At 40.1% G+C, this 15,095-nt stretch overlaps 1 protein-coding gene across 9 annotated transcripts in view; it reads left to right on the top strand.

Annotated features, from left to right (window-relative positions):
• Positions 1 to 15,095, top strand: part of LOC121315898 (afadin-like) — a 114,702-nt gene that overhangs the window by 96,521 nt on the left and 3,086 nt on the right. For 4 of the 9 annotated variants that reach the window (XM_041250485.1, XM_041250481.1, XM_041250483.1 and 1 more), the window contains 9 exons: positions 754 to 819; positions 1,045 to 1,118; positions 1,830 to 1,948; positions 3,571 to 3,768; positions 4,262 to 4,353; positions 4,545 to 4,736; positions 6,613 to 7,749; positions 10,105 to 10,239; positions 12,235 to 12,748. In XM_041250485.1, coding sequence (XP_041106419.1) covers positions 754 to 819; positions 1,045 to 1,118; positions 1,830 to 1,948; positions 3,571 to 3,768; positions 4,262 to 4,353; positions 4,545 to 4,736; positions 6,613 to 7,749; positions 10,105 to 10,239; positions 12,235 to 12,748 — 2,527 coding nt within the window. The remainder of the gene's footprint in view (positions 1 to 753; positions 820 to 1,044; positions 1,119 to 1,829; positions 1,949 to 3,570; positions 3,769 to 4,261; positions 4,354 to 4,544; positions 4,737 to 6,612; positions 7,750 to 10,104; positions 10,240 to 12,234; positions 12,749 to 15,095) is intronic. The other 5 variants (XM_041250487.1, XM_041250488.1, XM_041250482.1 and 2 more) reach the window with 2 other exon arrangements.

Below are 15,095 nucleotides of genomic sequence, written 5' to 3'. Positions count from 1 at the left end.
AGGCAGTGATCCCTCTTTATAAAGCTGTGAAAAATTCAAATTAAGATTGGCTTTGTAGATTTGTTCAGAAATATCATAGATTGCTAGTTGAAATATTAGGAAAATGTGTTGCAACAATCTAGTGTGTTTTTAATTAAGTTGTTGTTTCATTTACCTTGAGTATCGATTTAAAAGGATGAAATACTGCTCTGTCATTTGATTTGTTGCTGGTCAGCCTGTCTCTATTATTGTGATAAATCTGGAATACTGGTGGAAAGTGATGGTCAGCAGCTTTGTTACTCAAGGCAAGGATGCAAAATAAGTTTTATGATAAAACCAAGTACAAATGCCGATGTGTAAAAACTTGAGTCATTAACCTAGTAAACACATTAACAGTTACAACTATGGATTGCGGGGGAACTATTGACTTAAAAATGTTTTCCATCCTGCCAACAGAGTGGACAAGCAATATCCTTGTCTAACTGATGAACACAGGCTGTGGTTATTGCTTCTGGTGCTATAATAAATTATCCCTATAAGACTTTACATTTTCATCTCAGAATGGAGAGGGGGGCCTATTTGAAAAGGAAAAGGCAAGACATCCAATTCACATACCGCTACTGGTATATAAGAATGTTAAAAGTAAACCAAAAAGGTGCCATTGGCTGCTTCGATTTTCATTATCATGGTTATAAGGTCCAAGAAAAACTTGAATTTCAACATTAGCTGGATCAAGTTGCATGTTTTGATTGAACCACTGCTTTCTTCCCTAAGGGTGCTGGGCAGGAGAAGCTGGGAATCTATGTCAAATCTGTGGTAAAAGGAGGAGCTGCCGATACAGTGAGTAGGGAAAAAAAATTAATGTTATAGAGGTTCTGTTTTTATAATAATTTTTTTCTTCAAGACACTGACAGCTCAGAGGTTGTATTTACAGCTGACCTGGGATGTATGTTTACTATTATACCTGTTTTGTTTAAAATGGATATTAAAAAGCAAGTTGAAACTATTATATATACATTTAAAAAACGTTTTCCTATTTAACACTTTTCTCTTTTTCCCCGGCAGGATGGCCGGCTTGCAGCAGGAGATCAGTTGCTCAGTGTAGATGGACGCAACTTAGTGGGCCTGTCCCAAGAAAAGTAATAAAATAGAGAACTAATGTCATATTTCTTTTGTTTTCAAGTAAAAGCATTACATCCAAGACCACAGCTTGTCACAAGGACACAGATAATTTGCTCAAATGCCAGAAGACATTTCAGGGATGCCTTGAGAATTATACTTGTAGCCTATTACCTAGTAGATTATCTCTTAATTTCAATCAAAAACTGGATAGCAGTTCTGACAAGGCCGAGTGTGAGATTATTAAACATGTCTGAAATTATTTTGTAAAATTGTTGTAGCTTTGGCCAGAGCTTACCAGTTATATGGGTTCGTATGAAATTGTAACGATACATTCCTGCGGTGTGACGTGTCTGAAGTTTAATTCTTTAAAAAAAGATATGCTGGCAGATATATTCATTTGGATACATCTTAAAAGTGTAATAACATATTTACTGTGACTTAATCGAGAGAATAATAAAGTACCCCTTCATTCAAACCTTATTTAGCAACCATTAACTTGTTATAAAGAGCAATGGTTGTGCCTCCCATTTTCACGAAGTAAACTAATTATAAGAGTCATATATAAGGTGTCCTCCGCTTATTATACAAGTAGACTTCTACCGCCTCCTAGTATTTCTCAAAACAAGGTCAGTAGCAGCAATTAGAAGGAAATACTGAAATGATTTTTATAAATCTAAAGACTGGTGAACTGAAGGACTGTAAAACCCACAATTTTTTTCTGCTTTTAGGGCTGCAGAATTGATGACACGGACAGGATCGGTAGTAACACTAGAAGTAGCAAAACAGGGAGCAATTTACCACGGATTGGCCACGCTACTTAACCAACCGTCCCCTATGATGCAGAGAGGTAAGGGCTATTTATTTCCCTCTTAAATGTCCAGTATAGCCCACAAGAGGAATTATGCAATTAATCACTAAAACCATTCAAATATGCAATTCTTTAGTTACAAAGTGATCACATTGGGTGGCCATCTGAACAAACAGATGCATAGGGGGTAGAAATAAAGTTCAGCAAAAAAGGCCCCAGTGGCTCATTTAGTTAAGGCACTACTGCAGTGCAGGGTGAGTGATCAGGAGATTGCAGTTTGAATCCTAGTATTGGCTGGGTTGCTACTCTGTTATTTGTGCTCCAGTCTATTGGGGAGGAATATTGGTTTAGGATAGATTACCTCAGTCTGGGTAGAAACTTCCCAAACTGAGCCCTTGACTCTTGTGTTAACCAGCTTGGTAATGTAATTTGCTTCAGTGCAAGTAAAGAGGCAATTGTCTTGAAAGAGGAAATCAAGGTTGCTCTTCGGCAGAGCATGTGAGCGGAGCGGAGCGGGACCATTTTGCTAAGAGCGAGGTGTTGAGTGGGTAAAGTGCCTGAGCGCGAAAAGCCGCTGGCATCTCTCCCATGCCACGCCAGCTCCAACTTTTATATAACTCTTTTATTTCATGCAAAATTTAAATAAAGTTTTCATGTAGCGTTTAATAAAGATGGTTAAACTTTTCTTTAATCTTGACTGCTGAATTGCTTTTAAAATTTAGATCATAAATTTTAGTAGGCTGATCAGAAGACTCACTCTCTGTGTGACACTATTAGTAAGTAGAGCGAGTGAGTCTTACTGTTACTAATTTATGAAATTGAATTACCAATATACCCCTCAGTGTCACATACAAAACGGGTAATAATCCATAATTAAAAAATAAATTGAAGAGGGAACAGTGAAAAAGTATGGGATAGTGAGATATGCGTTTTGTTAGTGATTGAGACTTTTAAAACCCTGTTATTGCTGTAATAAATATTTTGTAGACTTTCCCTAAGTGTGAACATGTCAATTATATATATTTTTTGACAACAATTAATGTTTTAATAATCAGTTTTGCTAAAAACATAACAGTACTCACTGGAACCGGTACCTGATATTTGTATCCAGTTAATTGGGACCTAAGCTGGAACCGGGTACCTGATTTCAAAGGAACCGTTTCGCACATCGCTACATTTTGGAAGCGATTTACACTAGTAGTGGAGTGGAGCGTGAGTGGAGCTGGCTGCAGAATTAGAAGCACCGCAGTGGAGCGGACAGGGGAAATGAAAGCCATGGAGCGAGTGGTTTCAAAGAAGAAGAGAGCGAGGAGCGGCGTTTATGAGCGCTCCACTCCACTCACATGCATCAGACCTCCTGATGGTAGTGTATTTCACTGACGAGGAGACATGATTGGCAGTGGGAATTTCAAACTGGGCAGAAAAATGTTGAGCAAGGGGTTGACATAGGACTTGAAAGAAATACTGAAAAGTAAACCCTTATAGATATTGGGAAATATCAGGCTGTGTAGGTGTTTTGTTTGATGTTGTCTCCACACTTCCTAGGTTAGTGTGAAAAACCGCATGCACATGTCCTTTTTCTCTGTGTATGTGTGTTAAATTTCTAAGCGATATGCCCTACAAGCAGTAAAGATTTTATTGTGGGTTTATTCCCCCTTTAGCTTCAGACCGTGGCCGTGGCTCAGGTAAACCCAGACCAAAGAGTGAAGGCTTTGAGCTCTACAATAATTCCGCACAGAACGGCTCCCCTGAGAGTTCACAGATGCCGTGGGGGGAGTACCCTGAACCAAACAAAACATCAGGAGAGGAGAGACTACTTAAGAACAGGGCCGACCACCGCTCTAGTCCCAATGTTGCCAGTAAGTGAGATAGCAATACCCAAGCAGGGCTGAATGGTTGTATCATTCATGTAAATCTAAGTGTATTTTATTATCCACAGCTTGAAAGAAACATATTTTTCTGTGTTTTTGGTCACTAATAACTCAACCAGTACTTAAAAAATATAAATTTCAAAATTGCATTTCTTTAAGAAAGGACAGTGTTAAATTAAATTATACATGGACAAGGATGGTGAGCACAAGGAGGTTGAAATTTTGGTTACAGCTTATTGGGATTAAAGTCTCCTGGACAATGCAGCTTATGTATCGGACTTCGCTACTGCGGTCATCATGTGTGAAGAGACTGAAAAATCTTGTCACTATAGGCAGCTTTTCAAAATACTGTGGTAAAGGTTTATTGGAGGTAATGATAGTGCAACAAATCCATCGTTCACTTTGCCTTTGGGTGTGTGCACTTTAATCAATTTGAAACACTTCAGGCTGCTACTTAACACTTGTTTAATGTGTTCTACAGACCAAGCTCACAGTCCAGGAGGAAAGCCTGTTAATTCAGGTGGCCCAACATCAAAAATCACATCTGTCTCAACTGGAAACCTTTACAGTGATGTAAGTATAGATCTGTGCAAACTCCTTTCAAATATCCACTATGCAACTTCAAATGAACCAATGGGGTTAGGCCCTGATAACTGTCTGGCCACAACAGTGTACATGTAAAGTAAAACGTGTAAAAAGCTTCAAGGCTAAGCTGATCTGCATAGCCAACTTAACCATTGTTGTGTTTTTTTCCTTTTTCTCAGGAACAGGAGCCCCCACCACGACCCGAAGCATATCCAATCCCTACCCAGACCTCCACAAGGGAGTACTTTACTTTCCCTGCTTCGAAGTCTCAGGACAGGATGGGGCCTGGCCCCGGGCAGCAGTGGCAGAACTATGAGGACAGGCTCCCAGGCCAGCCTGATAATCACCACTCTGGCAATAGGTCCATTCAGGTAAGGGTAAGACTGTAGGACACTTGGAATGGGAAGGCCATGTCTTATGAGAATACAAGTACTCATCAGACATGATTTCAAATTCAACGGAAGGTGATAATTGAGTCTGCTTTATACAAATGTTCTTTACCCATTTGGAGGATGCTGTCCGTCAGCATTTGTGGGGTGTTGTATGTACCTGTAAAAGTAATGCTGACCTATTTTCAACTACCTCCTGGAAACAATTTGAGACATTACAGTAAGATGAAAAGGCAGCTTTTATGACCTGTGGTGGTAGTGATCTTATCGTCTCGCCCATTATTTTGTGCTTTCACCTGCCTCGTTTAATTGCTCATCAATTAATGTTTTTCCACAATAGCTACAGGGATAGTGGCCAAGAGTCTTTTTTTTTTATTTACCTTATTAGCAATGTAGTGAATTAGGTATACAATTTATTTAAACATAAGTTAAGTCTCTAGTTGCCCACTAATGGACCGAATGGGAAGAGCCTCTCTGATCGTCAATCTCTGAGCAAATATACAAAAGCTGCCCTATCAGGGCCCTGCTGTGAGGGGGAAGTCCCGCCCACCTCCTGCTGAAGGACGTCCTCACAGTAGCACATTGCCATTTTCTCTCTCATCTCTCTGAGACAGGTCGTACATTGCTTTTGCTTTTATGTACCGAATTTGGCTAATTTGTTGGATTTATCCGCAAATTTTTAAAGATTAATTCACTGTAAAAATTGTGCTCAAGCCTGTCTAAAAGAGTGCCCTTGCTTTATTCTTGCATCAGTTTTCTGGCTAGAGCTGGTTTCGACCCCTCTGAAGAGAGTAGCGAGCGGCCATTGCTCTTATCATTTCACGAGGCCTTGTGTAGTTGTTACATCGTGTGAGAGCTGTTGTGGTGCTGTAAGGACTACAGTGGCTACAGCGACCAAAAAAAGATTAAAAAAACAGCTAGGGCCTAGCGCCCCTCGCAATCAACGGGCTTTCCTAACGCAGCTGGTGCACTGCCGAAGGTCATGATCCGGTGACTTGCCCGATTTGAGACGATATTAACCTTCTTGACGCAGGGATATCAGCGTCCACTTTGAAGGTATACCTGGCAGCAATATCAGTGTGCTATGACAAAATTGACTCTGTGTCCCTGGGGGCACATTTCCTGGCAGTGCAATTTCTTAAAGCGCACTGGGTGACAGATGCGATACGCTTAGCGTGTGAACAGACAGACTCCCCGTTACCGGGGGACATTACGGCCCATTCTACCAGGGGCCAGGCAACTTTGTGGGCTTTCCTTCATGCAGCCTCCTTAGATGAGTTATGCAATGCTGCTACATGGACAGGTAGTCAGACATTTGTGTGTTTTTACCACCTTACCGAATTCCTTTAACAATAATCAACATTCACACAAAGGCAATTGTTTAGAGAGATGCATGAGTAGTATACAGTTTATTGATTTCTTAGTCAAACGATTACAACGACCACATGCATACATGGTAAATACACTGAAAATTACGGCTGATCACACAAAGTATCTACTTTGCATTAGTATTTTCAGTACCCATTTCTCGTTCAAATGTGCGATAATTAATTCAACTTCCCATTCAGAATGGAATCCAACATTCCAATAACTAATTTATCAAATGACTGTGTTAATTTAGTTTAGTCGTGCTCTACCAAACTAATAATATGTTATCAACTTCAATTGATTCTATATTCAAATTAACTCAGAAATGGGGCAATGATCAAATTGTCTGCATTTGTCTGCAATTGCAATTGTCTGCATTATCTGCACCTTTACAAATACCATCTTTTGTCAAGAAGAGCTCATTTTAAAGCAGTAATTTAACCCAAGTGAAAGAAATTGTTTTCATTCTCGCTTTTTTGTCATCATTTAGCGGGTAACTCGCTCCCAGGAGGAGCTCTGTGACGACCGAGTGGCTTACCAGCCAGAGAGGATGCGGCAGGAAGAGATTTTTCAGATGCAGCAGCGGGAGATGGAGTATCTGCGGGGCAATGGTGAGCACTGGAACCATCAGGTCTCCTCCTCTGTGGAGTCCAGCACATCCAGCCAGGAGCACCTAAACTACTCCACTTCCTCCTCCAAGGTCTACAACCACAAGAGTGGTCCGGGCCGATGGAAGACACCAGGGCCACCTAATTCCACCGCTGTGGCTGCCTCCCAGCCTGTCCTCTCAGACCTTCCGCCCCCACCCCCTCCCCCTCCTCCAGTACACTACACAGATGACTTTGAGTCCCAGGCAGACCTGCCTCTCCCTCCTCCACCCCCTGCTGGCAGGCAGCAGCAGGCTGCAGCTGCCGCAGCAGCTGACCGCAAGAAGCGTGACGAGCAACAGCGCTGGTACGAGAAGGAGAAGGCACGGTTAGAGGAAGAGAGGGACAGGAAACGGAGGGAGCAGGACAAGAAGCTGGGCCAGGTCCACATCCCTCCTGGACCAGGAGTCCCTCCCCATCCCAACCACCACCAGCAGCAGCATCAGCCTCCATTGTCGCCAATGCTAATCCAGCACCAACAGGCACCACCACCTATGCCTCTACAGCAGCAGCAGTATCATCCCCCTCCCATGATGCCCCAGCAGCCTCCCTGGATTGAGAAGCCTTCCAGCCTGCCCCGTGCACCCCCTTCCCGCCAGGACACCGTAATCCGGGAGCTACTCCCCCAGCAGCAGCCACGCACCATCGAGCGCCGGGATCTGCAGTACATCGTCAGCAAGGAGGACCTCACCTCTGGGGACAGTCTGTCCCCTGACCCCTGGAAGCGGGATGCCCGGGAGAAGATGGAGAAGCAGCAGCAGCTGCACATCGTGGACATGCTGAACAAGGAGATCCAGGAGATCCAGGCTAAGCCGGAGCGCACTGCCGAGGAGAACGACCGGCTGCGTAAACTGATGCTGGAGTGGCAGTTTCAAAAGCGGCTGCAGGAGTCCAAGGAGAACGAAGAGGACGAGGAGGATGATGAGGACGTGGACACCATGCTGATCATGCAGCGCCTGGAGGCTGAGAAGAGAGCCCGGGTAAGACTGGGGAAGGGAAGGGTGGTAGATACCCAAGTTAAAATTCTCTAGATAAAAAAACAAAAAAAAAGCATCGGTACAACTTAAACACTAAAGATATTGGGCATTGAGGGTGTTAAGGCACTACTGCTAGAATTGCGGCTGTTTGCAAGGTTTATTGTTATGATGGTCGCGTGGCATGTCTTTGGGAGCTTATCATAAAATCTTATGTTCTATGTCTGCTTCTGTTTCTGCTTTTCTTTATTTCCCCCCCTTACTAATGGCTTCTCTTTCAAACAGAACCAACAGTATATTCAGAAAACCCACAAAGAGAATAACTATAACTTTAGTTTTCTTTAGTTTTATATTGCTTTGTTACTGTGAAAACATTTAAGAGATGTTTAAATTGCACACAGTGCCAGTTAATCAGAACAGTTACTGTTTAGTTATTAACCATTTTGAAGCTTTACCAGATTAAAGGATATAGTATCTGAGCTCCTATCCATTCATTCAAACTTTATTTATGTGAACCGATAGGCATGTACATTGGATTCCAGGGGTGTTGTGTTGTAATTCCAGTTGATTTGTAACATAAAGTTTCCTTAAACACAATGTTACTATTTTAGAAGAGTTAGAAAAAATATATAGGGTCATTACCTATGGCTTTTTAAAGGAAAAATATTGTCTTTGATAGAGTAGAGGCTTTGGAATGATGTAGAAATTCCTTTCTAAACCTCATGCGTTACTTCAGTTACAGCCGAGTGTTTACTGATGGGAATAGGTTCGCCTACGCTAATGAATCCCATGCTTGTGGGGAATGTTCTTGGCGCCAGATCACTGAGCCAAACCGAAGTGATGTTTTCACTCCCTATCTTTTTTCCTTTCTTTATTTCCTGCATCAGACTGCTGTCCCAGCAATCTCTGTTCTAGACTTGGTATGTTCTTCAGTATTTGTTCCTACTCGATTTGCCACTTGCGTTGTGATTTTTCTTTCTTTCTTTCCTTTGATATTGTCTGAGCTTCACACCACACACTGCAATTGAAGCCTGAAGCAGAGCCCCTCCTGGTTACATTTGAATATTAAACAAACAATGTAAATACAAAATTGTTAGACCTCTAAATTGTTAAACCCTTCCCTTGTCAGTGAATGCATCAGTCAAAAGTGGCTAACTCAATGAAATGAACGTCACTTACACTTCATTTTCAAACCATCTTTTTATAGCTGTTTGTAAGCCAACTTTGAGGAAATTGTCAGGGAAGCCAGTTGTTTGTTGGTTATAGCGGCCAGCATGTGCATTGCTTGGAATTTTAGCTGTTCACCCTTTTATAATGCAGACTTTGAAAAAAGGGTGTGAAAAGTAATTTTATTTTGCTTGGAAATTTCTTGGCTGTTCTACTGCATATATAGTAGGTTTTTTTAGCAATACAAAACTATTCACTTTTTTATTGGTATTGCCTTTCAAAGGATACGACTACAGTTCTGTTAAAAAGGAGAGTGAGTATTTGATTAAACATACTATTTTTTTTTTTTTTTAATAGTCCTCTTAGGATTAATTCCTTTCTATTATGGTATCATTTTAATATAGTATGTAGTGCCTAATTTAAACTGTATGCACGCTAGATGTGACTTACTTTCAAGTAGTGTAGAGGTTCCTTACCTGTTAAATACATTCATAAACTGCTGCTGCAGAAAAGGACTGGTGAAATTACTGCAGGTTATGGTCCACAGAAGCTAAGAACCTTCCTTCAGGCCAGCATGGTATTGCTGTGGGAACATTACTAAAAAAGAAAATTCTGCAGTGAGCTTGTGAGGTAAAAGTAAGTCAATATAAACATAAGGTAACCCTCCAGAGTCCTTGTAAAAGAGTTTTGCTGCTCTTGTCGATATTACAAGTTTGTAGAAAGACAGCATGTGTACTTTGAACTACAGCAATTAAGCTTCTGAAAACCGAGCTGTGAGGAAATGCTCCACTGCTACATTTCCACATAGCATAATTGCTGCATGTTAATACTTCATTTAAATGTTACATTTGTGAACTTCATTGTGGGGTTACTTGTGAACACTTAACCATAACATGGTCTCATATCATTATAAGTTAAGGTTATAGTTTTATTAAAAGCACCACCCAAAATGTGTAAAGCAACAATATTGGGGGGGTTGCTATTTCTACCATACTGTCTGCCTTTTTATTACCAAATATACTGTATTCTGTCCTGTTCTGAAGCCAAAAAATTTATGGCTTGTGATCAATCCTGCTGTTTTTGGTTTGCTTTTATGGTTTATTTTCCAGTCCATGGTGGAGAAATGACGTGCTAGTTAGCGTTGATGGTGCCTTTTCCAGAGAGAGCTAATTAAAGGGCCTGTGTGCTCCCCAGTTGCAGGATGAGGAACGCAGACGCAAACAGCAGCTGGAAGAGATCCGCAAGCGAGAGGCAGAAGAATGGGCGAAACAAGAGGAAGAGCGCCGCAGGAGAGAAGAGGAGAGGAACCGGCGAGAGGCCGAGGAGAAGGTGCTGATCTTGTTTCTTTTAACTGCTGCCTTTAGGTGGTCCTCCAATAGGAGGCAACATACTTATTTAAAAATACAATCCTGGTATGATAGTATTTTATTGTTTCTTCTGGTTGGCACTCATTCTTTTTTTGTGTTTATCTGGAAAGCAAATGCATTATTTGCAAACCAATTGGCAACACATATTTTGTTAACACACAGGTGTGGTTTACTCTGCCATATACTGGTATTCGTTATTTATTTATTTATTTATGCTCTAAGCCGACTAGGTACCATTAATGGGATAGACTTGCCTAAAAGTGTGTGCTCATGAATTGGATGTTGTCAGTACAAAAAATAATAAATTAAGCTCTAAAAAATGTTTAAATTAAGTGTCACACTTCTGGATTTGAAGTGTTAAATAAGAGTGTGTTTCCTTTCTTTTTATTAGGCAGCAAACAGCAGCTACTAGGTTCAGCACTTCTGTTTCTTTCTCCAAGAATGCTGCCTAATTTAAGCGTAGTCCAGACTTTTGTATCTCACCGTTTTAATTAGTGTTTTTGTACAGCAGGCAGTTGAACATGCATTTATTGCAAAATCCACAGACATTTTAAGATAATTACTGTTTACCTACTAAAATTGTAGAAAGTATTTTCCATACCCATACCAGGGCTCATAAAAGTGGTTCACCAAAAAAAATTAACATTTTGCAGTGACTTCAGCATTTAGATTTTATAACAACCCAGTTGAACCCATACAGATGAAAGAATCATATAATTAAAATATAACCATATCAATGCGCTTATCATGTTGGAATTATGATAGGCTGCCCTTCACATGCCCCATAATGAAGTGTCTTATGTTGTCCCCTTACATTTTGAGACCTATTTTTCCAAAATTCTTCAACTTTAATACAAAAAGCTTATATCAACTACATAACTATGAGCAAAAAAGCTTTTTTATGAACACTACCAAATTGCTGTACACTGTTACTTTAGCAACATTCAGCACCACAGCTTGAAATTCCTTCCTAGAGAGTGAGTAACAGGGTTCCGAAAAATATAGCGTTGCACATCTCCACATAGTGCTAAAACTGTTCAAATACCGTACCTGCAATTTTGTTTTTCTATTGTTGACATCCTGACAGCTTTTTACACTTATAACTGTAACCCTTTGCAGTCCAATTATTTTGACCCTGTCAGGCTGGTCAGGCCTTATTTAATTTGAGAACAAAATAACACTTTAGAGCATGTGCTGTTCAAATTGAATTAGTGACTTTATTTACATAAAACATGTTTCAAATCACAAAGTAATTGTGTGTGTTTTCGTTCACATAAAGTCAGAAAAAACAACATATGAATCCAAATTAATATGTATTTATACTAAAGTAATACAAAAATGACTACAAAAGATTTAGAAGCGAGTAGTTTTTAGAGATTTACGATTATACTGTAAATACAGTAAAAAGACACACATTTGCACGTTTTCCCATTGGAAATAGTGATATTTTGAAATATCACTGTCCTGGTCACAAAACCAAAGTTTGTGGGGAATAATAGCCATTTTCTATACTTTTGAGGCATAAGCAATTAGGAAATAACATTTACTACCCAGGAACAAAAAAAAAAAAAAAAATTGTTACACGGTGTTAATTGCAAACATGTTCATACTGTGGTTATGTAGGTTTTTGGAGGTTTTTTTTTTGTTTTTTGGGGATTTTTTTGCAGCTGTTTGTCTTCTATAATGCTCTGCCGGGGTGATTTGAGGTGCCTAGGTTTTGAGCAAATATGTGCAACCTATCATGTCATGAGTGTCGATGAAAATGAGAGAGAGGCACTTTTAATAGCATTAAGGTAAATCAGTAGCAATTGGGTATGATGAAAAATGAACCAGTGATTGACCAGGTATCATTCACAACCACTCTACTGAATTTGCCTACTTAGGTAGAATAAAAATACACCACTTTGATCCTAACCTGGTCCATGTGTGCTCCCTCCTTTATTCATCCACCCTGCAGAGGAGACAGGAAGAGGAGTACTACAACCGCTTGGAAGCAGAGAGGCGCCGACAGCACGATGAGGCTCAACGGAAGCTGCTAACACCTGACGAGCCTGGTCTGTACAGACCTCCCCTCCCCCGGGACTACGAGCTACCCCCTCCCCCTCCCTCCTCAGCTAACACACCTCCACCCCCGCCTCAGAGAAACACCTCTTACCTCAAAACGCAGGTCTTCTCCCCTGACACAGTGTACACTGCCAAGTTCGTTTCATACAATGATGAGGAGGAGGACTCGAGCCTAGCAGGTCAGGTTAAGTTTTCCGCCACCAGGAAATCCTATGGCGACCTTCCTCCTGCTCCCAAGCCGCAGCCTCACCAGCCATCTGTCCGCCCGCCCCGCCCGGTCTCTGATGGGATATTTCTTTCCAACTCATTCCAGCAGCCACCAGCCAATGCCAACAGTACTGCTTTTAAGGCAGGGCCCCCTCCCCCTCCCAGCAAGCCCAGCTTCAACCCACCCGGCAACTCCAAAGGTAGTGACAGACAAGAGGAAAAAAAAGAACATCCTTATATTGTATTATTGTTTGTGTGTCCCTCCTCTTCTGTGTTTTTTTTCGTGGGGTGAGATTTCTCCCCCACCCCTACCTTTTATTAGTCTAGTAGATTGTAGATCTACCAATCAGTGCCTGATTTTCAAGTTTGATTTTTCTTTTTCGTGTCAGTGTGATTTAATCAATGGTAATCTCTGAGATTCTGTCCCAAATTCTCCTCTGTCCTTACCAATCACCCTTCCAAGTAAAAGCAATAGATAGGTAACTTCCTCAGTTATTCTTTGTTCAAATCAGAGTACTGTTGGTTTTGGTGTTCATCCATTTTTTTTTTTTTTTTTTTTTTGCTTGCTTGGTTTGGTGTGGCTTTGGGAAACTCACCCATTTTAGTAGCCTGTCCAGGTTTGGGATGAGGGAAAATAAAATATTATTTGGCTTCCAGAGGTACACAGATCGTCTGTTTCTAGTGGTCACTTGGCAAAGGGGAACTGATCTGACCGAAACTGAGCATTTCATTAGTAAATGGCTGTAAAAAGGAATTGTATCTAATTGGCAACGGTTGGTAGAAGCAGCATTGTTAACGAAAGTCTAAATACTCAAGCAGCTCAAAAAACACAGAATTACTTGAAAATCCAACAGGATAGTTACAAATTAAAACCACCATTAAGTCCACCAGCTCCACCTACTGATAGCAACTGGTTATTAGCAAAACAATAGTCTAAAGCAGTGGTTCTCAAACTTCCTCTTGTCTGTGGTACTTGGCGCAGGATCAAGATTTGTTTTAAGTTGATATATATTGTATAACGGAAAATTTTAGCTGGTATTAAATTTGGCGGATTTGCTACCTTGTTTTTTTTTTTTTTTTTCCCACTTAGCACGATCAAAAAAAAAGTCAGTTTTGCATTTGTACTTTTAATTCCAAAAACATTTAAATAAATGTTTACTTAAATATGTTTGCTAAAACAGTATCTCATTCACAGTAACTCATTATTGCATCTACAATGTAACTCTAGCAACTTGGAGAAAAACAAAGAAGGCCTTCTAATCAGTTACAGTATTTAGCGTTCTTATATGGCCCTTAATTTCAAGAACCAGTAAACTTTTATGATTTTTGCTGTCTCTCAGTTTTAAAACTATGGTTCACAACATAACAAAGTGGAAAGATTACAGTACTATAACGCAGTAATTGTAGGGCAGTATTGGCACGTATGAAATCTTTAACAGTAAAGCCAAAACAGAAATGCTTTTATTTGCTTCGAAATCATTTCAAACTAGTTAGTAGACTAGCAAGCACTGGCAAAATCAGCTCAGTTTTATACGATGAAAAACTAATTTTATTTTAACGTTTTGTTTTGTTTATGGACTTTGAGATACCTGCTCGATGCCTAAACTAATAGTTGTATCGACAATAACAATCAACCATTTTGTTACAGACTTTCAACAAGTCTGACACAGTAATTTTGGCTGTTACTTACTTAAACCCTTCTAAAAAAAGAGCACAAAAATGCTTATCATAAAGAACAGTCCTACAGTGCCTCTGGGTTTCCCATCATCAATTCCAAAGTTTTTAAATCCATTGATGGAAATGTCCAGTCTACTTTCAATGTTTTCAAGCAAATTGGCTTCATCACTTTGACATCTGACTTATTATAGGACAAAATCGCTACAGTCTGATTTGTGGAAGTATTATAGGCGATCCAATCAAATAAAGCCCAAATAAATTATCCACCTGTTATATGGTTTAGCCTAAGTTAAGATGTGTGCTATAATTTAAAACATTTTAAAATACATTAAAATTCAATTCCTGAAACTTCAAACTATCCCCCAGGATAGAGTCCTAGGGGGGGCGTGCCCCCCAGTTTGAGAACCACAGTAAGTAGACTAGCAATATATTTCAATTTGAAAGTATCCCCCCAGAGTAAATTTGTACAGCAACTTTGATATGCAATGTTGTTTTAAAACGTCTATTAAAAATGTTGTAACAGAGAAGTAAAGTTTCTGCATTTTTAGTGTTAATAAACACCTAAACAGGAGGAATTGAGTTTGAGGTTGCAGTATTTACTTAAATGCTAGACCTGGGACTTTGATCAAATGGCCACAGTTGTTGGTTGCCCATGTCAACTGTTCTCATTGTGGAGACCATAATGGTTCATACAGACACTGATTATTATTATTATTATTATTAGTAGTAGTAGTAGTAGTAGTAGTAGTAGTATTATATAAAACTTAATGACAAAGCATTGAAGTTCAACTTAAGCAGTGTTTACAGTGTATGAAATAACATGTTAACACTTAGTTGTAGGATTAATTGTGCAAATGGGGTTCTGACAGG

This window comes from Polyodon spathula, chromosome 5 (assembly GCF_017654505.1).
Source record: "Polyodon spathula isolate WHYD16114869_AA chromosome 5, ASM1765450v1, whole genome shotgun sequence".
Lineage (NCBI taxonomy): Eukaryota > Metazoa > Chordata > Actinopteri > Acipenseriformes > Polyodontidae > Polyodon > Polyodon spathula.
The sequence above is the reverse complement of the archived record's forward strand: the minus strand, read 5'-3'. Positions and strand labels throughout refer to the sequence as shown.